Source organism: Ovis canadensis, chromosome 5 (genome assembly GCF_042477335.2).
Source record: "Ovis canadensis isolate MfBH-ARS-UI-01 breed Bighorn chromosome 5, ARS-UI_OviCan_v2, whole genome shotgun sequence".
NCBI classification, from domain to species: domain Eukaryota; kingdom Metazoa; phylum Chordata; class Mammalia; order Artiodactyla; family Bovidae; genus Ovis; species Ovis canadensis.
In genome coordinates this window covers 20,096,469-20,121,190 of record NC_091249.1, presented here as the reverse complement: position 1 = coordinate 20,121,190, position 24,722 = coordinate 20,096,469, and the positions used below count along the sequence as shown (strand labels likewise).

Genomic DNA, 24,722 nt, shown 5'->3' with positions numbered 1-24,722 from the left:
GCGGGCCCTAAAGCCTGATTCCGCCCGGAGCTCTCCTCCCCTTTAAGGCGCGGAGCAGGGGCGGAGTCCTGACGTCCCCTTTAAGGCGCGGTCCGCGTCCGCCGGCAGAAAAGCGGCTTAAAGGCGACTCGTGGCGCGATGGCGGCGGCCCCACGCGCGTGCAGGGGACACGGGCGGCCGCTCCCGGTACTGCTGCTGCTGCTGCTGCTGGCGCTGCCGCCTTTGGGGGGCCCGCCCGGCGCCGCCGCCTACTTCCCCGAGGAGCGCTGGAGCCCTGAGTCGCCGCTGCAGGCGCCGCGAGTGCTGATCGCGCTGCTGGCGCGCAACGCGGCCCACGCGCTGCCTGCCACTCTGGGCGCGCTCGAGCGGCTGCGGCATCCGCGGGAGCGCACGGCGCTGTGGTGAGCGCGGCGCCCACCGGCTCCGCATCAGGCCTGCTGTCCCCGTCCCGGCGGGTCCACGCCGCGCCCTGCCCTCTGTCTTCGCACTGGGCAGGGCGGACCAGACCCACGCGTGCCCTCTGCTTGCTGTCTCCTTCGGGCGGGTCAGACCCGCGCCGCGCGCGCGCCCTGCCTGCTGTCCCGCATCAGAGCGGACCAGAGCTGCGTGTGCCTTCCTGCCTGCTTTCCTCCGCCGCGTTAGCACCGGCAGAACCGCGCTGAGCCCGCTGGCCCCTTTAGGGTGGGGCGAGCCACTGTTCTGCCGCCTACTGGCTTCCCTGCCCCCACTCCCATTAGGACATATCCGGGATCACCCGTGCCGCGCAGCCCGAGACTAACCCCCTAACCCACTTGGGAGCATTCACAGCTTGAAAGATGGGAAGCCTGAGAACCGCCCCCCGCACTGGGGCGTTGCCGTGGCCCACACTGCACTTCTACTAACTGAACGTCTTTTCGCTCCTGCTGCTGTTTTGGTCCCTGAGCCCAGCCTGAATCAGACTTCCTGCCTCCTGACTACTGGAGTGGGTGGGTGGGGTGCCCGGCGGATGGCGGCGGGTAGGGGGCAGCAGGTCCTTCCTGGAAGCGGAATGGGGCAGGGCCAGGAACAAATCTGGCTGATGACTCATTGCTTCCTACCTCAGTTTTCTCATCTGAAAAGTGGGGATACTAAGATAACTCTGATTGAGTTGTTTTTGAAGATGAACCAGTTAATGAGTGTGAAGCCGTTGTGCCCGAGTTGTGAATATCATAATAATAATTTTGTTCGATTTTGTTGTTATTACTGTTATCAGTGTTATCGTTGTTGGCAACTAAAGAACAATTCATTTGGGAGAATAGTTCTCAGCTGATGGCTTATTCCTTTTCCCTCCAGTCCAGATAATCCAAGCACTTAGTTGGTGCTTAAGAAATGTTTCAACTCCACTGCTCACAGGAGAGAGTTGAAGAAGGCAGGACCGGACTGTGTGATATAAATGTATTTTTACTAAATTGTACATATTTAGTAACAAATATGGTTGTAAGATCCTAGATGCCCTAGAATACTGGCATCATGTCTAATGTGTTTTTCCAAAATGATCTTGTGTAGTCCCCTCTACAGCTCAGGGAAGTGGGCCCAGTCCTCACCCCCTGTGTTACAGATGAGGAAACTGGGGCATGGTGGGGGCATGTCATGCCCAGGGCTGTGTAGCTGGTGTGAGGCCCAGCTGGTAGGTGGCAGCCCTGGTGGCCTCACTGCTGCCTGTCCTGCCTGCGTCTCCCTCACTTCACTCCCTGCCCTGCTCCGCCTACAGGGTGGCTACAGACCACAATGCAGACAACACGTCGGCAGTGCTTCGGGAGTGGCTGGTGGCTGTGAAGGGGTTGTACCACTCTGTGGAGTGGCGGCCATCGGAGGAGCCCAGGTGAGCGCCAGGCCTTGCCCTGGTCCCCTCCTCCAGTTGCACCTGGCTGTGTCCCTGCTCACACACCCTCCACGGCTCCCATTGTCCTGAGACAGACACGCCCGCCCCCTCTCTCCAGCCCCTGATGCTCCAGTCCAGCTCTTCAGCCTTTAGCACCGGCTCTGGCTACCTACCCACCTCGCCTCCAGCTTCCCCAGTGGGCCATAATCCTCCTGCTGGACTTTTACCCCCCTCTTTTCATTCCACCTGGAATTCCTACATTCCCTAGGCTTTGTGGTGGACGCCCGCTGCTTTATTCCTTGCCTCTCTTAGCTCAGCTGTTTACCTTTCCCACGAGCCCTTGGCCGACGTGGAAAGTTCCTTTCGTTCTTTCAGGCTTTAGTTCTGTACCCACCCACTGCCCAAGCCAGATTAGGAGTCTAGGAGGAGTCTAGGCTCCCAGTTTTCTTTGACTCCCCATCCCCTCAGAGATGGGGGCGTGTCCCTACAAGGCAGTAGAGGCCCCTTTGTCTCTCACCCCTCTCCAAGCGTTCTTCCCCTCTGGGTCTTTGCACACACTGTGTCCCCTACTTGGGACATACCGTACCTCCGTCCTCCTCTACTTTCTCCTTGCTTCTTCCCAGCCTTCAGATCTAGCTTACACATCCCCTCCTCCAGGAGGCCCTCTCTGACTACCCCACATTCAGCCAGCTCAAGGCCTCTCTGGGCTCCGACATGCCCTGTGCTTCTCCCCTCACAGCTGCCTCTCCGCAGGTCCTACCCAGATGAGGAGGGCCCCAAACACTGGTCTGACTCACGCTACGAGCATGTCATGAAGTTGCGCCAGGCGGCTCTGAAATCAGCCCGGGATATGTGGGCTGACTACATCCTGGTGAGTTTCTCGGCCACCCAACCCAGGGGTCCCCAGTAGAAGGTCTGAGGTCTCCAAGGGAAGGCGGAGCCGTGGGATTCAAAGATCAACCTTAACCCCATTTTACAGAGGGGGAAACTGAGACTCTAAGAGGGGAAGTGAGTTGTCAGAGGTGACACAGCTGGTTAGTGGAGGAGCTGGGTCTTGATCCCAGGCCACCTCGGTTCTTAATCATCAGAAGTGAGTGGGTTTTTATGTCCCCTGTGGTTGGACACTTGTTCATCTCCCCTTTTATCACCATCACCGGTGATCTGATATCTCTGCCCAGTTGCAGTGATGACCTCTGGGTGACTCCAAGAAGCAGGAGGGGGGCGCTGGGGGATGTTGGCGACACTGATCTGCTAACCCCTGACTTTCACTTCCTCCTCCTGGGCCCTTGGCAGGAAAGGGCTGGTTGAGGTTTGAGTGCAATATTAGGATACATGCCCACAGATCACGAGTCTTCTGTGAGCTCCTTCAGCCTGGCCCCTTGACCAGGCGTGGTCCCCTCACTTGGTGCGATGGGCAGGGGACACTGACCACTGAGCTTAACTCTGTGGAGGCTGAATGTAATAATGTCAGACTAACAGTAAGCCTATGGTGATTTCCCATCTATGCACCAGACCCCAAGCTTTGATCTTTTCCTTCTCTTAAAAAAAATGTTTTTCGGCTGCGCTGCGTGCAGGCTACTCTCTGGTTGCGGTGTGCGAGCTCCTCGGTATAGTGGCTTCTCTTGTTGTGGAGCACGGCCTCTAGAACACGTGGGCTCCGGTAGTTGTGGTGCGTTGCCTTAGCGGCTCTGTGGCGTGTGGGATTGTCCTGGACCAGGGACCGAACCTGTGTCGAACCTGTGTCCCCTGCATTGGCAGGCAGATTCTTAGCCACTGGACCACCAGGAAAGTCCTGGTCTCTATCTTCTTATTTGTTTATTTTTGGCTGCGCTGGGTCTTGGTTGCTGCTTGTAGGCTTTCTCTAGTTGTGGCGAGTGGGAGCTAGTTTTCTTTGAGGTGCACGGGCTTCTCATGGCGGTGGTGTCTCTTGTTGTGGGGCCCGGGCTCTGGGGCGCACAGGCTTCGGTAGTTGCAGTGAATGGGCTCCAGAGCTCGGGCTTAGTTGCATGTGGGATCTTCCTGGATCAGGGATCCAACCTGTATCTCCTGCACTGGCCAGTGAATTCTTCACCGCTGAGCCACCAGGGAAGCTCTAGTCGGTACCTTCTTAATGTATCAATCAGCATGTGGCTCTCAGCCACTCCCCTTGCCTGCCCTCCTCGTGCCAGGCCTGGGGGACACAGTGAACATAAGCACAAGCTGAGCCCCACCTTCCTAGCTTCCCAGGAAAGGTGAAGGTGACCAGAAAGCAAACAAAACCGAACGAGGAAGTATCAGAAGGCGGCCAGTGCTCCGAAAGACACTGGACAGCGTGGTCAGAGCTCAGGGGCTCCTGTAACAAAGGGCCAGCACCGAGGGGCTTGACATGATGCAAGTTTCTTGTCTTACACTTCTGGAGGCCAGCAGTCTGAAACCTAGGGGAGGGGGCTTCCTTGCCGCTTCCAGCTTCTGGAGGCTTCAGGTGTTCTTGGCTTGCGGCAGCATCCCTGCAGGCACGGCTTTTGTGATCACGTGATCTCTTCTTATAAAGTCACCAGTCACTGAATTTAAGGCCCACTCTAATCTAGCTTGGGGCTTCCCCTGTGGCTCAGTGGTGGAAAACCTGCCCGCGGTGCGGGAGATGCAGGGAGACAAAGGTTCGATCACTGCATCAGGAAGATCCCCTGGAGGAGGGTGTGGCAACCCACTCCAGTATTCTTGCCTGGAGACTCCCTGTGGACAGAGGAGCCTGGCCGGGTACAGTCCACGGGATCGCAGAGTCAGGACAGACTGGAGACGAACACCTTCGCTTTCACTAATGTAGTATGAATCCCATCTCTTTTTTAAAGTGATTATTGTTTTATTTATTTTATATTCTTTTCCACTGTGGTTTATCACAGGATGTTGCATCTAGTTCCCTGTGCTATACAGTGGGACCTTTTTGTTTATCTGTCCTGTGTATAATAGCTGACACCTGCTAATCCCGTACCCCTAGCCCCTCCCACCCCCACCCCTCCTCCTGCTGCTCTCAAAGTCTGTGAGTCTGTTTCTGTTTTATAGGACAGGTTCGGCGGTATGATAGTGTAGCTTCTGCGTGTAAGTGATGTCATACGGTGTCTGCCCTTCACTTTCTGGCTTTCCTCGCTCAGTAGGAGCCTCTCTAGCTGCATGCCTGTTGCTGCACACGGCACTGTCCCATTGTGTGTACGGATGTCTTCTTGACCCGCTCGTCTGCTGGTGGACATGCGGGCTGTTCGCGTGTCCCGGCTGTTGTGAACAGTGCTGCTGTGAACAGGGAGGTGCATGTGTCTTCTTGAATTAGAGTTTTGTCTGGATGTATGCCCGGACCTGGGATTGCTGGATCATACGGTCGTTCTATTTTTAGTTTTCTGAGTCGTCTCCATAGTTTTCCATAGTGGCTGCACTACATTCCCACCAACAGCGTAAGAGGGATGAACTCCACCTTAATCACATCTGCAGAGACCCAGCTTCCAAATAAGGTCGCAGTCACAGGTACCAGGGCTTGGGGACCTCCCTTAGGAGGGGGCCCTAGCGGAGACCTGAAGGAGCAGAGGAGCCAGCCTCAGTGGGAGCTGGGGGTCAGTGTCTGAGACAGTGAACAGAGCAGGGAGCAAGTTTGGGGCATTCCGGGACTGGCTAGGAAGCCAGTATAGCCAGAGTGGAGTGATGGAGGGAGGGGGTGGTGCTGAAGTGGTGGGTCGGGGCTGGACTGTACAGGCCAAGAGGGAGGGATGTGGCTTTTACTTTGAGGGTAATGGGGAGCCGTGGAGGATGTGTGAGCAGGGGAGGGCTAGCTTCTGATTTCTGATTTTTAGAAGTCCCTGTGGCTGCCGTGGGGGCAGAGCCGATTGGGCAGAAATAGGGCCATCGGGAGGCCAGGGTGGGCGCTGATATGGGGCTGTGGCTTTAGGATGTGTTCTGAGGCTGAGAGGACAGTCCCTGCTGGATGTTTGGATGCCAGAAGGACCTCACATCCTGGGCATGAGCCTTGTGGGGAGGACAGAGCCATCTCCTGGGAGGAGGAAGGAGGTAACAGGCTCGTCCTGGGATCCCTGTGACTTGGTGCCTTATCAGACCATTTTACAGATGGGAAAATAGAGGCTTAGAGAGGTGACAGCCTGCTGGGTGGCGTCTCAGAACCAGTGAGGGACAGAGGTGGGCTCAGGCCTTCTGGAACCATCCAGCCCAGGGCCGCCTTGTCTGCCTCCCTGGGTTTTGCTTTCATGGTTTGAGGTTGGCTGGTTTTCACTTTTTTCCCTCAGCAAACCTGGGTGGAACTCAGGGATCTGGTTCAGAACTCAAAGCAGCTTTTCACACACTGATGTATTTTTGTTAACTGAGGGCTTTGGTAATCCATCTTGGAATGTGAAATCATTTGTTGAGTGTTTTTTTTTTTTTTTAATAATTTTATGTGTTTATTTGGGGCTTCCCAGATGGTGCCGTGGTAAAGAATCTATCTGCCAATGCAGGAGACTCAAGAGATCCAGGTTCCATCTCTGGGTTGGGAAGACCCCCTGAAGGAGGAAATGGCAACACACTCCAGTATTCTTGTCTGGAAAATTCCGTGGACAGAGGAACCTAGCAGGCTTCTGTCTATGGGGTTGCAAAGAGTCAGGCACGACTGAGTACCTGAGTACATGCATTTATTTGTTTATTTTTGACTGCTCCGGGTCTCCATTGCTGCACGTGGGCTTTCTCTAGTTGTGGCCAGCAGGAGCTACTTTTCCTTGCGGAGCACGGGCTCAAGGGTGTGCAGGCTCTGTAGTTGTAGCATACAGGCCCAGTTACACCAGGCACATGGAATCTTCCTGGACCAGAGATCTAACCGCCTACCCCCTGCATTGACAGGCAAATCCACATCTATTGTCCTGCCAGGGGAGTCCCTAGTGTTTGAAAATTGTTATTAAAAAGCCCTCTTTCTCTATTTATGGATACTGTGGGTGTTACGTGTAAGAAAATACACAAGAAACAGTAAGAATTAGCTTAAGGGAAAAAAAAACATACCTTGTAATGTCACCTCCTAGAGAGACTCACTCTGGCTGTGTTTTTCTAATTGAGGTACAAGTCACGTCACATAAAATTAGCCCTTTTCTAGTGTACAGATCAGTGGCCTTTAGTACGTTCATCATGTTTTACAACCACAGCCTCTGTCTGGTTACAAAACTAGCTTCCATCACCCCCAGGGGAAACTCAGTGCCCATGAGCAGTCACCCCCGATTCTCCCAGTCCCTGGCGGCCACTGATCTGCTGAGTGTTTCTGTGTGTTGGCCTGTTCAGGGCATTTCGTAAACTATGCGGTGTGACTTCACTCGGCCTGGTGTTTCCAGAGTTCGCCCGTGTTGCAGCGTGTGTCCCTGCTTCACGCCTCGTCACGGCTGAGTCATGTTCTGTGCGTGAAAGGGCCACATTCTGTTTTCCTCGGCTGACGGCCGCGTGGTTGTTCCCACTGTTTGGCTTCTGCGGATAATGCTGCTGAACATGGCGCACAAATGTCCGTTAAGCCCAAGTCTCCAGGTTCCTCATTCTGTGTCTCTGAGTGAACTCGCTGTAACTCGACGTTCCACTTCCTGAGAAACCACCAGACTGTCCTGACCGTTTTCACCGCGTGTATATCCCAAGGTCGCAGATTTGCATGTCCGCAGTGGCTGGGCGGGGGATGTCACAGCACTGCACGGTCTGCCCCAAGGGGCAGCCACCTCCCATCTCCAGCTGCGCCTTGCCTTGTGGGAATGCTATTCCCCTGTTGCTGGAGAAGCCTGGTGTACTAGTGTTTGCTGTTTGCAGCAAATGATTTGAGCATTCTGAAAACCCTGCGTGAGTAACGGAAAGCACGTTCTGTGGACTAGATGCATTAAAAAAAAAAAAAGAAAAACCAAGAATCCCACCTTCTGACAGCTCTCTAATATATTGTGATCTGTGTTTTCACATCCCGGTCGATAGAGAGATCCTTACTTGTGTTCTGTTGCTTGATTTTCACTTGTCTCGACTCTTGAGCCAGACAGTGCGACAGGGCCAGAGTTTCTGTAGCTGATTCTCCACGGCTAGACTCCTGAGTCGTTCCCAGCTTGTGTGATGAACAACTCTGCCGTGTGACTTACGGGGGGCACCAGCAGGCGCACACCCCTCCGTGATGACCCTGTCTGTGGGTTGGTGAATTTCCTTCCAGGTTGCTGCAAACGAGTGATCATCTTTTTACTCCGATGTTCAAAGTGTTAAAGGAAAAAACGAACCTTACGTAAAGATCCCATTTTTACAGAATTTTTGGTTGGTGTTTAACTCACATAGAAAAAAGTGTCTTTCTCCCGGCCTCTCCCTGCAGAGGTGGCTTCTGCCCCAACCGTCCTTCTCGTCAACCAGCGCTGCCCATCTTGAAAGTTCCCATAAATGGAGCCACGTGGTACACCGGCTGTCACTTCCGGGGTCTCGCCAGCACTGTGCATGGGGCCCGTTTGTATTGCTTTGTGCCATGTGGCCCATCCCTTCTCTTGCCGTGTAGTGTATTTCATCATGTGATCGTAACTCTGATGGTGACTTAGGTCAGAGCTATCTGTTGAGAAGCACGGGGGATTCCAAGGCCGCATGTGCTACTCAGGGTACCCCAGGCCCCCGGGGCTCTGGCCTCGGCCCCAGCTGTTCCAAGCCGTGGTCTACCCCAGGTGTGTCTGCTGGCCCACGCTGATGTCAGCCCAGGTGACTCTGATGGCCCATGCTGATGCCACGTTGGGTGTTTTGCAGTTTGTGGATGCCGACAACCTGATCCTCAACCCTGACACGCTGACCCTGCTTATCGCAGAGAATAAGACGGTGGTGGCCCCCATGTTGGATTCCCGGGCTGCATACTCCAACTTCTGGTGTGGGATGACATCCCAGGTCAGGGGGCTGCTGGGGTAGGGCAGGGGCCTGGGGGTGGCGGGGGCTGGACAGAGCAAGTAGGGGCTGGGTTTGAAATCTAGCTTATTACCTTGCTGCCTCATCGTGAACATTTTATAAACACCATTGTGACAATCCTTAAATTAGGGGATGGTCTGAGATTGTTTCCACCCCACCCGCTGCCCCCGGCCACCAATACCCTGAGGCAGAAACAAATACAGAGAGGGGGAGTGACTTGCCTGTGCAAACATCACGAGGACGTGGTGACATGGTAGTGCCAGGGTAGGGCTTCAGGCATGATCCATGTGTTCAGCCAGTTCCTCCTTCCCTTGAGAGACTTCATTTTCAAACTCCTGGGGAATAATTCCAGCAGCATTCAGCTAGTTCACTCTGATTGAACCTTGTCCAGTCTCCTTCTCCACCTGAACCAGTTACTGAAGCCAGGAAAATGCCAGGCTCTGATCACCCCACCCCAGAGTTGAGGGTGGGGTTGTAGGGAAAGCCAGAGGGAGTGAGGGACAGCTGCTGGAGCAGGGCTGTGCCACTGGAACGGGGCCAGGTGGCTAGAGCCAGGATGCTGACCTATCCTATCTCTTCCTGTCTTTTTGTTTTGAATTGATACATAATTCATAGAATATAAAGTTCACCATTTTAAAAGTGAATAATTCAGTGGTGTCTATATTTTAAAGTATTCATAGAAGTCTAAATTTATATGCTAACAATTCCAATTTGTAAAGGGTACAAGGAAGAGAGAGAACAATTCCAGATTGTTCCAGAAGCTTTTAGAACTTCTAAAACATTCCCCCTGACTTTTTTGAAGTCCTGCTTCTGGTGTTTTAATTTTAAAATCAAAGAAGCTCAAGTATCTGGTCCCTTTTCAGGTTTTTAATTTCCCTTCCCAAATGCTGCCTTTCTGATCAGAAGTATTGATCTGGGTCTGTGAGTGACTATTTCCCTGTGTTCTCTGCCACTGCCCAGCGACTGAGGTTTGGGGGTTGGAGACTGCTTGGCCCTGCCCAGAGCTCTGCACTCGGAATGGCCACTGCAGCCAGGGGCTGACACCTGGTCTTACTCTCCAGGTGTTCTGGGCCTCCCATTGTTCTGGTCTCCAGCCTGCCCTTTAGGGACCCCCACGCAGAACTCTGCCTCCACTTCCCGCAGGGCTACTACAAGCGCACACCTGCCTACATCCCCATCCGCAAGCGGGACCGCCGGGGCTGCTTTGCAGTCCCCATGGTGCACTCAACCTTCCTGATCGACCTGCGGAAGGCGGCATCCAGGAACTTGGCCTTCTACCCTCCGCACCCTGACTACACCTGGTCCTTTGATGACATCATTGTTTTTGCCTTCTCCTGCAAGCAGGCAGGTGAGCCCACAGGGGATTTGCCGTCATGGGATGTCTGTCTGGTTCTTGGGGACCAATTCTCAGCCCACAGAAGGTTCACAGAACCAGCACTACAGAGTACAGCAATGACCTCAGGTGCAGCTGTATCCAGCCCTGGCTCTGCTGGGTGACTTCACTCCCCAGGTCTTTAAGTCTCCTTATTGATATTTTCCTATATTCTTCCAATTATCTATAGTTGACCATAATTGCTCTCTAATTGTATACTTAGGGCAAAAAAAGTTTTTTTTAAGAGAAAGAGAACACTGAATGCTGACTTGTCATTTATTTTAAAGATGGGTCAGCAACTCATGGCCCCTGGGCCAAATGCAGCCCACCATCTGTACTCACTCATATGGACCCAAGCTAGAATGTCTTTTGGGTTCTAGGATCCAACTCCCGTGTGTGTATGTTGGAGATGGGGTAATGTCCCATGCCAACCAGCAATTCTAGGACACCAGCAAGGTGTCTGATAATTCAGCTCAATTCTATTTCAATTTTGACTCTGTCCACCTGGAGATAGCATCCGATTCCACAGGTTAAGGTCTCAGGCCCACAATACTGACCCCTCTCCTGCTTCAGATGCTGGCCACAAGTTCAGGTTGTCACCTGTGTTTCTACTCCATACTCAGTCGCTCAGTTGTGTCTGACTGCGCAACCCTATGGACTGTAGCCCGCAAGGCTCCTCTGTCCATGGGATTCTCCAGCAAGAATACTGGAGTGGGTTGCCATTTCCTCATCCAGGAGATCTTCCCTACCCAGGGATAGAACTCACATCTCCTGTATACATTGCAGGTAGATTCTTTACCACTGAGCCACCAGGGAAGCCCCCGTGCTTCTGACCAAATGGCTATAAATCAGAGGTTTCACAGCTCCTTCCTTGGGTTCTGCTGATTTGCAAGAGCAGCTCAGAACTCAGGAAACTCATTTACTCACTGCTGCTGCTGCTGCTGCTGCTGCTAAGTCGCTTCAGTCGTGTCCGACTCTGTGCGACCCCATAGACAGCAGCCCACCAGGCTCCCCCGTCCCTGGGATTCTCCAGGCAAGAACACTGGAGTGGGTTGCCATTTCCTTCTCCAATGCATGAAAGTGAAAAGTGAAAGTGAAGTCCCTCAGGTTACTATTTATTATAAAAGTGTGTATAATCCCGGAACAACCTGTAGGAAGAGATGCATGGGCCAAGGTGTGGTGAGGGGCGCCGAGCTTCCATGCCCTTTCTGGGCACATTCTGAAGGCAGACTTGAGTTGTTGAGATAGAGTAGTTTGCCCCACAGACCTAAACATTTACTATCTGGCCCTCTGATGAAGGGCTTCCCTGGTAGCTCAGCAATAAAGAAGGCATTTGCAGTGCAGGATCCTCAGGAGATGTAGGTTTGATCCCTGGGTCGGGAAGATCCCCTCGAAGAGGGCGTGGCAACCACTCCGGTATTCTTGCCTGGAGAATCCCATGGACAGAGGAGCCTGATGGACTACAGTCCATGGGGTCACAAAGAGTGAGACACAACTGAAGCGACTTAGCACCCACACACCTTGAATGAAAATCATTTTCACTGGGATTATCACTTTAAAATATATATATATACTTGTTGTAAAGTTTTAAACCATTCAAAAAAATGTTTTAGCTATTCAGAGAAGGACAAACAGACAGAGGTAATGATATTCATGGTTTGTCCAACTACATCTCATTTCTGTACGTAAATGTGAGTATTTGCTGTTCACCCACCATTCTGTGGTTTGCTTTGTCACGGAAGCCTGCAGGGACGGTCAGTACCCATGCAAGGTGGAGGTTTTTTTGTCTGCTCGCCTGGCACTGTGAACCCTTCTTCTGACTGCAGTTCCCAGATGGAGTGCTGGGGTGGTCTCTGCCAGTTGCTGGGAACAGCTGGACCCATTTATGCCCCGGCCCCACGCTGGGCAGTGAGGCTAATGCTGCTGCTAGGAGGCTGCCTCCGCGGCCTTACTGCTCTGTGTTCAGTTCTCATTGGTGTTGCCTTGGCCCCAGAGGTCCAGATGTACGTCTGCAACAGGGAAGTGTACGGCTTTCTGCCGGTGCCGCTGCGGTCACACAGCACCCTCCAGGACGAGGCCGAGAGCTTCATGCACGTGCAGCTGGAGGTCATGGGTGAGTCTGTCCGCACCACCCCGGGAGAGCCACGTTGCCTCCCTCTCCCCACCATCTCGCGTCTATCTGTGAACGCTGATCGAGTGTCTGTTGGGCATCCATCTCTTTGCCGGGCACTGAGAATCCAGTGTGAACAGTTGCCCCCGCTCTCATGGCTTGCAAGCGGCTATGCATGGCACGCTTGGGGAAATCAGGGTGAGCTTTCTGGTGGGGGTGGCATTAAGATGCAGGATGAGTTAGCTGGAATGGAGATTGCAGCTGGAGGGAGCAGCATGTGCAGGAGCTGGGCAGCTGGAGGGGCTGTGAGCTCAGAAAACAGGCAAGGTTGGTGGGGCAGAAGGGGGACAGAGCCAGCAGGCAGGGCCACCTTGGGGGCATCAGACATTGGACTTAGGAGCGGGTCTTGTCCCCAGGGGTAGGCAGGAGCCGTGGAAGGTAGGTTTCACTGATGACCCTGCACGTGTGTGGCTGAGTCAGCCATTTCATCACCCATGCCCCTGCCAGCCCCCAGACCCACTATTTGTTTAACGTTTATCTTATGGGACACTTTCTTTTTTTTATTTGAATACACTTTGAAAAGGAAACTTTAATATGTGTTTTTACTGTGGTTGCAAGCTGATGTCTTTCTAACACATATACAAATAAATCCATAGGCAATTATATTAGCACCTGTACCTCTGGTGAGGTGGGCTGAGTGCACAGGGCTGAGCCACCATTGAGGCTGCTTGAGGAAGGGGCCTCTGCCCCAGCTGGGGAGTCTCTGAAGCAACCAGACAATGGAGCAACATCCTCTCCTGTGGAGGCCTGGCCCTGTGCTGAGCACCCACTTCCCTGTGAAGGCCTGTGAAGCAGCACAGCGATTCTTTCCACTGCACAGAGAGAGGATTGGAGGGCCAGGCCCCTGTCCTGGGGCTCAGTCCCCATCACCCCATCCATTTCTAGAAGGTTCTGTCTATGGCTCCCCCTTGTGGTTGAAGATGGAACGACACTCTGCTCTCTGTTTAGAGGGGGCTTTGGGGTCTTCCCTGGTGGTTCAGATTGTAAAGAATCTGCCTGCAATGCAGGAGACCTGGGTTTGATCCCTGGGTTGGGAAGATCCCCTGGAGAAAAGAATGGCTACCCACTCCAATATTCTTGCCTGGAGAATTCTGTGAACAGAGGAGCCTGGCGGGCCACAGTCCACAGGGGTCACAAAGAGTCAGACACAACTGAGCGACTAACACTTAACACTTTGGGTCTTTTGAGATAACACCTGGAGGCTGCAAGGTCACCAGGGCGAAGACCCCCCCCTGCCCCCAACAGCCAAGTGTCTGTCCCATGCGGTTGCCCAGGCCCAGCACGGCAAACCCGCCATAGTCACAAGAGGTGGGTCTCTGCTTATTGGCAACTCCTTTCGGTGATTGGACCCTGAGAAGCTTCTCTGTGGCTACTATTAATGGTCCTAGTTTAAATTTTCACGTATATTCTTGTTTCTGGTTAGGAAACTGTTCACTCCACTGTTATAAACTCAAACACAGCAGAGGCATGAATATTTTCCTGTTTTTTTGCGGGCTCAGGCAGTATCACCCAGGACAGATAGAAAGAGGGGTCTGGAAGTTTCAGATATTTGGGCAAATCCTTCTTTACAGTGCTTCTGAAAACCTTTTCTCTCTACCTGTATGTGGGTACCTGGTCCCAGGCCATGCATGTGATTTTACATGTGTTCAAAGATCTTTCTTACAATAAAATTTCAAGCTTACAGAAAACCTCGGAGAGATGCCCTCTGTTCATGGGGAATCCAGCAACTTGCTCCCTTCCCTGCCTGCTCATGGAGTGTCTTTCCCAGTTGGCCCCATACACTTGGCTCAGTGTAAGGCCTGTTCTCTGAGTCTTAGCACACAGAGCAGTGACGGGTCATGGGTGTGCAGTGATGATTGTTTTATATCCCTTTATATGCAGATGGAGACCAAGCCCTGACCCTCCCGTGTCCCCACTGCCCCGAATCCACCGGCTGACAGGCCTTCCCATTTTGTGTTTTGCATCAGCAGAATCACACCGTGTGCTGCTCAAGTGCGGTATCTCCCCCTCAGCGCCCCTGTCCGTGCCGTCACTGGCTGCTGAGTGCGGCTGTGACTCATTCCCGTGCCTTGCTGTCTCGTATTCCATGTAGACGTTCAGCTACAGATCTATCTACTCTTAGCTGTGTCGTCGGTCACTTTACCCATCCTCTCTGGGGCATGCAGGGCATTTCTTGTTTGCCAGCATTGCAGAGAGTTCTAGACATGCCTCTGTAGGTGCAAAGTTAGGAGATATTTACCAGATTGCTCTCACTTCTTACGTCAGTTACATCAGGAGTCCCCAAGAACATGTTCAGGTTGGGTCATCTACTAGAAGTACTCAGAGCTCACTGCAAGCTATTAAACTCACAATTTATTACAGCAAAAAGACACAAGTTGCAGTCTTGGCAAAGGGAAAAGGCGCGTGGGGCAGCATCCAGGAGAGTTCCGAGCACTGGGATTCCTGGTGTCCGTTCTCTGCGGAGTCGCATGGACAGTGCTTGCTTCTCCCAGCGCTAGCGCATGGCAACATGCATGGCGTACTGCCAGCCCGGGCTGCTCCCCAAGCTTCTGCGTCGCGGGCTTATGCTGGGGCTCATACAGATACAGCTGATGCCCTGTGGCTGACCCCCGTCTCCAGTCGCTGTAGAGCCTGAGCCAAGACCCCAACCCTAAGTTACACTGTTGGCATAGATACCCATTATGGCCCAAGGCCTGAAATAAACAAAGACATTTCCAAGGTCTTCAACTACCCAGCAGCAGAGAGCAAAGGCCAGACCTCTCTGTGGTCAAGTTTAATCCTTCACCCTATGATAGGTCTATCAATGTTACAATTTTTTTTTTTTTTTGGTTAATTTGACTGTGTCTGGAGTTAGTTGCAGCCTCTGGGATTTTCCACTGTAGCTCACGGGCCCATGTGCCAGCTTAGTTGCCCGGAGCATGTGGGATCTTAGTTTCCCAATTAGGGATTGAACCTGCATCCCTTGCACAGGAAGGCGGATTCTTAGCTACTGGACGACGGGGAAAGTCCCTAGGGGTGTTGCATTTTTATATCACTGTGACATAGCTGCATTGCCTTGCTCTTTCTGGACCTTAATATGCTCCATTTCCCCAGAACTGATACTCCACTTCCCACAGGCAGATCCTTCCCACATGTACACCCCAAGGGGAGCAGGCAGAGACTGAGAAAGAGAGGGAGAGTAATTTGCAGCCGGATTCTCAGATCCCTAAGCCTTGCCCTTTTGGGTCCCAGGGTCCCCTGAGGATGGCAGCGGGTGGCAGGGAGCTGTGATGGGTCCCGAATAGGAAGAAGCCCCAGGGTGCAGTGTCCCTAGAGGAAGAGGCCCAGGCTTCAAGGTGGGAGGCTCCAGGTGGACTCTGGGCCTCACCCAGGCCTCTCGCAGACAGAGGGGCCTGTGTCTGCCCTGCTAGCTCACACAGGGCCTTTGTTCTTGGGGAGGTGGATGCCACGCTCACCGGCATGCTGGGCTTTTCTGGGCCTCAGCAGGCTCATAGTCCCCTGTGGATCTATTCCTTCTATGGGGAACCATCAGGGACGGGCCAAGACAGGGCTCTGGGGATGTGGTCTGAGCACTGCCCACAGCAGCTAAAAGGGGAGCGCTCATGACCACCCTGAAATTCTTAGCATACCTGGGCTTGTAGACACCACTGCAGTCACACGGCCGCCAGCTCCCTGTGTGTCCTCACCCCGTCTACCCTCCGTGGGGGTCTCTGTGTCCAGATTTCCCATTTTTATAAGGACCCCAATCATACTGATTACATGCCAAGTGTATATGTGCTAGTGGCTCAGTTGTGTCTGACACTTTGTGACCCCATGGACTGCAGCTCTGTTCAGGGGATTCTCCAGGCAAGAATACTGGAGTGGGTAGCCATTCCCTTCCCCGGGGGATCTTCCTGACCTAAGGATCGAACCTGGGTCTCCTGCATTGCAGGCAGATTCTTTACCGTCTGGGCTACCGGGAAAGCCCATATTGATTAGAGCCCACCACCCTAATGACCTCATTAAAGATCCTATTTGTAAACAAAGTCACCTTCTGAGGTACTGGGGATCAAGATGCCAGTGTACCTTTTGGGGGGAGGACACAGTTTAACCCAAAATAACATGTGATTTCATGGCATCGACTCATGATAGAAACCTCGAGAGGTTTTTTAGTCCATTTTCAAGACTGAGGGAAGGAGGAGAAGGGGGCGACAGAGGATGAGATGGTTGGATGGCATCCCCAACTCAATAGGCATGAGTTTGAGCAAACTCTGGGAGGTAGTGAAGGACAGGGAAGCCTGGTGTGCTGCAGTTCATGGGGTCGCAAAGAGTCGGACACGACTGAGCGACTGGACAACACAGATGAGGAATGTCATTCCTTTGCTTGATTTATGAGTTTGTGCCAAGCTCCTTGTTGGGTGCCAGGGAGCCAACGTGAGTGGGTGGACCTGGTGTCCGTCTGGTGGAGCTCACGGGAGATAATCAGAGAATTGGGACTTAAGGCAGCCGAATGAGGCTTTGACGGAAAGCTGGGTGCTGTGAGGGCCTCCAGAGAGGTACCTGACTCAGCCTGGGGAGGTCAGGAGACTGCTGTTGGTGCATCGCCCCCCTCCCCAAGACATCTTAGCTGATAACTCAGGGAAAGGAAGCGAGGAAGGAACAGGGTTTCAGCGAGGCCCAGCATGTGCAAAGGTCCAGAGGTAGGAATACAGGATGGGTAAGTCTGGAGCAGTGCCAACAGCCAGAGTGTGTAAGAGGCAGAGGAGAGAGATTGGCACTGCTTCTGTGGGTGGGGCAGGGTCAGGCAGGGTCTCTAGCATCAGGCTGAGGAGCCTGGGGTGACACCGAGCCATGCAGAGGTTGGGGAGGGGGCATCAGGAGCGAGGCTGGAGCCCTCCGTCTCCATGACCCCCTGCTGACCCCTCGGCTTTGCTGCCCCCCAGTGAAGCACCCACCCTCGGAGCCCTCGCGGTTCATCTCAGTGCCCACCAAGACGCCAGACAAGATGGGCTTTGACGAGGTAGGCTGGGCCTTCCCTCAGGGTGGGGGCCGGGGGCCGGGGGCCGGGGGCCAGCCTGGAGGGTCCAACAGAGGCTGTGGGCCGCAGGTCTTCATGATCAACCTGAAGCGGCGGCAGGACCGGCGGGAACGCATGCTGCGGGCCCTGGAAGAGCAGGAGATAGCGTGCCGGCTGGTGGAGGCTGTGGACGGCAAGTGAGTTGAACCCTGCTGGGGGAGGAGCGGCGCCACGGGTGGGTATAGACCACCCTGATGGCCCCGCGGCGGGGGCGTGGGTCTGACGCTGGCCAGGTGCTCAGACCTGCGCACGGGTATAGACCACACCCAGGCAGGCCACATCCGGTCCGGGATGGGTTGGGGGAGGGTGGGGAAGGGAGGCTCACTAACTGGTGGGATTGTGGATAAATACAGTCTTCCTCTGCCCCCCACCCCTCCCCACTTGCAGAGCCATGAACACCAGCCAGGTGGAGGCTCTGGGCATCCAGATGCTGCCGGGCTACCGGGACCCCTACCATGGGCGGCCCCTCACCAAGGGCGAACTGGGCTGCTTCCTCAGCCACCACAACATCTGGAAGGAGGTACCTCTGGCAGAGGGGCGGGACCCGCCTCAGCCTTTTTTTTTTTTTTTTTAATGTTATGTATTATGATTTTTATTTATTTGGCTGCCTCCGGTCCTAACTGCAGCACTCAGAATCTTCCCTTCACACGGGGGCTTTTCGTCGCAGCTAGGGGATTCTCCAGTTGTGGCTCTCGGAGTCTCTAGTTGTGGCTCACAGGCTTAGTTGTCCCACGGCATGCTGTATCTTAGTTCCCCTACCAGGGATCAAACCCGTGTCCCCTGCGTTGCAAGGCAGATTCTTAACCACTGGACCACCAGGGAAGTCCTCTCCTTGGGCTTCTTAACAGCTCAGGAAGGGAATCCCCTGCACCCCAGGCAGGCTTCCAAAAACACTGCAGGACACTCAGCCTCTCTGCTTGGGTGAATATGGCACCTGAACCCTGGGTGGGGCAGCTGCCATCTTCCCACTGTGCAGATGTGAGTCCTGAGTCTGAGGAAGGGTGAGCCTGACTGTAGAAACAGGTGGGGTCTGAGGCCCAGGACCTCCTCTTCTTCATACCCAGCCACTGTCAAGAATCTAGAGCCTGGGCACTGTGCTCAGAGCTTACTAATAGGAGCACCAGCCACAGTGATGTTAACTAGTGCACAGCCCACACATTGGTGTCCCATCAGCCACAGAGGCTCATCAGACACCCTGGGAGGGAAAGGGTATGATGCTCGAGGATGCCAGATGGGGCTTCGAACCTGGAACCATCCAACTTGAGGCCACATTTGGTGTTTGAGGCAGTGCATTCTCACCCAGGTTGCTCTATTTTTCTGACATTCATCATGGAAGGTACGGGGCAAAGGTTGCGGTGTCCAGGAAGCTGTGGAGCCAGAGGGGATCCAGGTTCAAGTCCAGCCCTGCCTCTGAGCGGGGTGAGCTCTGTGAGCAAGGAAGGCATTTCCCAATGTGAGCCTCGTTTTCCCAGATGAAGAAGAGAGTCTTCAGCCATGAAGATTAGCAAGTTCATTCGTTCAGGGAAGATTTGTCAAGTACCGACTGCGTGCCCAGCCTGGTGCTGGTCCAGGGGACATGACAGCCCCCAAGGCACACCCAGCCCCCCACAGGGGATTCACAGCCCTGGGAGCTGGGGAGACTGATGCTAAACCACAGAGAAATGACTAACGTTGAAATAAGTGAGAGGCACCTACAGGAGAGGTCCAGGGTTATGAATCGTCCTCAACTAGCAGTTTTGGGTGATAGTCATGAAGGATCTCTTTAGTTGACGTTGGAACTGAGGCCAGCAGGGTGAGAGGGATCCTGCCTGCTGCTGCATGGGAGAAGGGTGCTCTGTATCAAAGGCACAGGGCAGGCCCAGGCCCTGGGGTGGGAAGGGGCAGCCAGGCTGAGGCTGTGGAATCTGCTTCCAAGTTGTAAGGAGAAGGTTTTGGCCAAGAGGTAGATCTGAACTTGTGGTGGTGTGTGTGTGTGTATTTTGCTTTTTTCCTGGTGCCCCAGACCTCTTAAGCAGAACTAGCTTTGGGGTCAGGCCCGGTCTTGATCTCTCCAAGATCTCAGCGGGGCCTCCTCCCTCAGGTTGTGGACCGCGGGCTGCAGAAATCCCTCGTATTTGAGGATGATCTACGCTTCGAGATCTTCTTCAAGAGGCGACTGATGAACCTTATGCGGGATGTGGAGCGGGAGGGTCTGGATTGGGACCTCATGTGAGTCGGGCCTGGGTGGGGCCGGAACTTGGAGGTGTGGCCTGGAGACTAGCTCTGAGGGCCTTTGCAGGTTAATAGGTTGGGTTTTGTGGGAGGTTGGCAGGAGGACTCATACTTGACCTGGAAGTCGGGGGTCTTGGAAGCCTGCCAGCTCTTTCGGGGCCTGGAGACTTGACTGGGGCCTTTCTCTTACTTAGCCAGTGTGGCTGAGATTTGACTTGGAAGCCTGTGGGTGTGGCTAAAGAACTTGGGGGTGTGGCCTGGGTGGGTGTGGTCAAGGCTTGGAAGCAGGGCGGAGCCTTTGGTGCCGAGTGTGGGGTGTGGCCCAGGGAGCCTGGATCTTAGACCACTTCTAAGTGGAGGGTGGCCAACGTATTTCCAGAACAGTCTCATGTAGGTGGGTTGGTTCATCCCTCCCCTGTGCAGAGCCCTGATCCGGGTTCTGAGCCTCAGTCTCACCAGCGTGTCATTAAAATGAGCAGTAATGGGTCCCCTTCACTCCTGACCGCTTTACCTGAACCCTCCACCTTGCCCACCCGTCCCACTGCCCTCTGAACCCAGAGCAGCTTCCTTCTCAGTCCCACTCTGCTCCTTGTGGGCCCTAGACTTCTGTGGGCCTGTTCTCACCCAGTCCAGTCACACCAGCCTCCGCAGTGCTCCCCAGTTTCCCCACCCCAGGGTCTGACAGCGGCTCAGTGGCTCCCTGGGTTAGCATTCTTGGGCAGGTAGACAGGCGGAGGGTGAGAGAGCCCCCATTCTGCACCCCAGCTACGTGGGCCGGAAGCGGATGCAGGTGGAGCACCCCGAGAAGGCTGTGCCCCGCGTGAGGAACCTGGTGGAGGCCGACTACTCGTACTGGACCCTGGCCTACGTGATCTCCCTGCAAGGCGCCCGCAAGCTGCTGGCTGCCCGGCCGCTCTCCAAAATGCTGCCCGTGGACGAGTTCTTGCCAGTCATGTTCGACAAGCACCCAGTGTGAGCGGGGGCGGCAGTGGGCAAGGGGAGCTGGGGTCTCGCTGTGCAGCTGGCCTGGTTAGGGGGTGTGAGGCTCGCGGGCCCCAGGAGGGGGCTTCTCCTCTGCCTTCTTCCTCTGCCGCTTCCTTCATGAGTCCCCTTCGCCACGCGCTTCTGTCTCCATCTGTCTCTGACCCCCACCCCGCTCCTCCCCTGCAGGTCTGAATACAAGGTCCACTTCTCCCCTCGGGACCTGCGCGCCTTCTCTGTGGAGCCCCTGCTCATCTACCCCACGCACTACACAGGGGACGACGGGTACGTGAGCGACACGGAGACCTCAGTCGTGTGGAACAACGAGCACGTCAAGACCGACTGGGACCGCGCCAAGTCCCAGAAGATGCGGGAACAGCAGGCCCTGAGCCGCGAGGCCAAGAACTCCGACGTGCTGCAGTCCCCGCTGGACAGTGCCGCCCGGGATGAGCTCTGAGAGCTCTGAGGGGCAGTGGCCGTGAAGCCAAAGCAGCGGTCGCTGGCCCGGCCCCCACACGCCCACCGGGGACCTGTGGCCCCTGGCAGGCCCCGGAGGGCTCCCCTCACTGGGCGGCGTCCAGCCGGCTCTTGCTCAGCAATCACGTGCACGCAGGCAGCATTAATGGAGTGCCTACTGTATGCCAGGCGGCCTGGGTGGGAACTGTTCATCTCTGGGTGCACCCAACACTTGGATTGGTTGCAGGGTGCCAGGTTCCCTTGCTGATGGAGTCAGTCATCAAGCGTTATAGATCCCCCATCAAGAATCAGGCCCTAGTGATACACATTCACTGTTTCAATTCCTGCGAGTATTTATTGAGTGCCTGCTGTATGCAAGGCACCATCCCAGGCTCTGGGACAAGTGAGGCATACTTTCATTTGTTTGAGCACATACTGAACACCAACTCTGTGCCCGGTACTTGTGACACAAAAGTTCTTACCGACTCAGTGCGTTTATGGAGTGCCTGCTGTGTGCCGGGAGCTGAGCATGGTGCTAGGGCGGAAGATAATCAAGGTGCTTTTCACTCTAATTGGTTTCTTCTCCACACATCCAGAGAACATCTCCTGCGCTAGTGAAGCAGGAAACCGGACAACAGCTGTTCAGTCAGCATTCGAGCCCCCACAGAGGTGGGCGAGTCCTTCCATTTCTTTATGCAGCGAGCACTTACTGCGTGCCTGCTGTGTGCCTGACCTCGCGGACTCCCGGTGGGGCTGACTGAGTTTGATTCCTCTTCTGCACCACCCCCGTCACCTGAAATGTGTGTGCATAACATCCCCCCACCACTGCCCAGGAGCAGGGGTGACTTCCCTCAGCAGGGAGAGCCATGAGTTTCAGTGACCCCACGCCCTCATGCAAGGCTCCCCTAGACCCAGCCCCCCTGGAGGGGGCGAGGACCCCCCTGTCCTCGGTTGCTTGGCCGCCCTGCCCTGCATCTCAGGTGTGGTCTACCTGCTTGATGGCATTCTTTTGTCCAAGCCTCTGGTGGGATCATGTGTTTGGGGCCTCGGACGGGCTCCGCTGCACTGGGGCGCTATCCATGGCCCGGGCAGGACGTCCCCCAGCACAGCCTGGAGGACTCACCGTGCCTTCAAGCCTGAAACGAATGTCAGAACCGGCCAGCGGTGCCTCGTCCTCTGAGGGGTAACTAACTGCTGTCCCGGTCGGGTTCTGGATAACTTGCTTATTTTTTTATTAAATGTTCCTGGTTGGGTTTTCACATACATCTGTGTTCCCTTCTTGGCCCGATGGTCTGCTCATTGCCTACACACCACCCACACTCCCCACCCCCTGCTTCAGGCCAAGACGTGGGGGGAGACCAGGTGCTGGCGGGGAGCCAGTGAGGCGGGTGAGGGCGGAATGAGAGCCTGGTGCCCCAGTGCGCCCTGTGGAACTTATCCAGCATAGTGCAGGGACGACAGACGGCCAGCCGCACTCTACCCTATAGGGTCAGCTACAGGACTGTCTCAGAGGACAGAATGAGGAGGGCGCGGTCATAGTTTGGAGTCTCAAAAAAATAGACCCTGAGATGAGGACTTGAGTTATCCAAGAGATGACCCCCAGATGGCCCCCAGGGTGATGCAAAGAAGAGCGGGAAGGAGTCCTGCAGGGGTCGCCAGTGGGCCATTCAGTTCAGTTCAGTTCAGTCGCTCAGTTGTGTCCGACACTGCGACAGTGAGCCATTAACTACCAGTAACTGGGGGCCTTAGATGGGGCTGAGCAATATATAGCATCGACCTTAGAGTGGTCCCAGCCCCCAGATGAGGGAGGTGGGGCATTTATCCACCCTCAACAACATGTGCATTTTCTGGGTCAAATACTTAAACGTTTTCAAGATTCTTAAGCCCTTAGGGCTTGGAGGCATATACCGGAGGCTTTTACAAAATAACAGATGGTGTGTGATTCTAGTGAAGAAATGAGAATTTACAGTTAAGCAAACTGAAAAAAGGCAAAATTAAATCATACCTCCTCAGAGACAACAACTTAACGTTCTGGTGACAAAACTTTCCAGTCTTACCCATGTGCATGGTGCAAATATATACATGTTTTGAAAAAGAAGTTTCATATTACATAAACTCTGTTACAGCCTGCTTGTATTTTCTCCCACACATTTTTATTTCAGAAACACAGGATCAAATTGTACCCGGGTTGGTTTTTTTTTTTTCACCCCCAGCAAGGTTCTTTGTAACTTTAACAGCATATTGTGGACATTCTAATCAGCACAGGCACCTACCAGCTCTTTTTGGATTGTTACATACAATAAAAAATACCATAATCAGGATGGACCACCATTTACTCAATCATCCTGACCGAAGAATATCACAGTCCGGCAGTGAACGGCATTGTACAACACATCTTTCCTACTGGATTTTTTATTTCGATTGGGTAAATTGATACAGATGAGATTGCTGGGTTAACAGAAATGAACGCTTGATGTTTCAGTAGAGACTACCATATTTACTCTTGTTAAATCCTAACTATTCATCGTTTGTCTACCAGGGTGTCCAGTCCCCTCTCATCAGACACTGGAATCATTTCTCATGCGTTACTGTTGCAAGTGATGGTTCCATATCTTAACTCTCAGCGGTTAAATTAGGATTTTAAAATTTGGTGGGTCACTATTGGGTTGTGTCTCTCCAGGACATCTGGTGATGTCTGGAGACATTTCTGGTTGTCATGACTGGGGGTGGGTGCTATTGGCATCGGGTGGACAGAAATTAAACACCATGCAGTGCATGGAGAAGGTCCATAACAGAGAATGATTGGGCCTTAAAAGTCCACAGTCACACCCAGTTCCATTCAGCCTCCTGAAGACATGAGCCTCTAGAAGAGACTTCTTCATGGCGTGAGTAAAATTTCCTTCGCTATGAAATGTCTCTGATTCAAATGTAGATTCTTAGGCTCTGTTTCCAAACTGAAGAGGTCAGAATCTTGGAGGTGATGCCTAGGAACCAGAATTTTATTTAGAGGGCAGCAGAGGGTGAGATGGTTAGATAGCATCACTGACTGTGAATCGGGAAATTCTGGGAGATAGTGAAGGACAGGGAAGCCTGGCATGCTATAGTCCATGGGTTGCAAAGAGTCGGACATGACTTAGCCACTGAACAACAGCAACAGTCCAATTGTCTATGGGGCATTCCAGGTGGCACAGTAGTAAAAAAAAAAAACAAACAAAAAACCCGCCTGCCAATGCAGGAGACGCAAGAGACTCAGGTTTGATCCTGGGTTGGGAAGATCCTGCTGGAGAAGGGAATAGCAACCCGCTCCGATATTCTTGCTTGGGAAATCCCATGAACAGAGGAGCCTGGCAGGCTATAGTCCATGGGGTCGCAAACAGTCGAACAAAACTGGGTGTCTGAGCACACACGTGGGTATCTTGTTATCTAACTTGGATCTCTCCTTTGCTCTCTGAAACTGGGAGAACCACATCCTTCTAGAACATTCCAACAGAACTGGCTTACCAGGGGGAACTGAGGCTCCCCACCCTCACAGAAGGGGCAGTTGGGAGATTCTAGGAAGCTCCAACTTGGGGCACATACCTTGTATCTGCCTCCATCAGAACTGCCTTTCTTTTATTGTTGTTCTGAGTTTGGGCCATGCCATGTGGCATACAAGATCCTTAGTTCCCCGACCAGGGATCAAACCTGTGCCTCTCCATGCAACCATGGAGTCTTAAGCCCTGGACTGGCAGGGAAGGCCCACAACTGC

General features: G+C 53.8%; 1 protein-coding gene across 2 annotated transcripts; it reads left to right on the top strand.

Annotated features, from left to right (window-relative positions):
- Window positions 1-16: 16 nt before the first annotated feature.
- On the top strand, window positions 17-22,237 carry COLGALT1 (collagen beta(1-O)galactosyltransferase 1). Of its 2 annotated transcripts, none has more exons than XM_069590650.1 (12): window positions 17-401; window positions 1,730-1,840; window positions 2,594-2,711; window positions 8,576-8,710; window positions 9,872-10,076; window positions 12,094-12,213; window positions 17,193-17,269; window positions 17,357-17,463; window positions 17,714-17,846; window positions 19,407-19,534; window positions 20,303-20,509; window positions 20,708-22,237. In XM_069590650.1, exons 1-12 carry the CDS (start codon window positions 139-141, stop codon window positions 20,973-20,975), a joined length of 1,872 nt encoding a protein of 623 aa, XP_069446751.1. In that variant the 5' UTR covers window positions 17-138; the 3' UTR covers window positions 20,976-22,237. The 2 variants fall into 2 exon arrangements, with proteins under 2 accessions (XP_069446751.1, XP_069446752.1); XM_069590651.1 differs by having other exon boundaries at window positions 84-186.
- Window positions 22,238-24,722: the final 2,485 nt, after the last annotated feature.

Coding starts and splice junctions, on each gene's coding strand:
- COLGALT1 (XM_069590650.1), top strand. CDS start 139: ATGGCGGCGGCCCCACGCGCGTGCAGGGGACACGGGCGGCCGCTCCCG. Junction 2,712..8,575: donor TGTGGGCTGACTACATCCTG/GTGAGTTTCTCG, acceptor GGTGTTTTGCAG/TTTGTGGATGCCGACAACCT. Junction 19,535..20,302: donor GGTCTGGATTGGGACCTCAT/GTGAGTCGGGCC, acceptor TCTGCACCCCAG/CTACGTGGGCCGGAAGCGGA.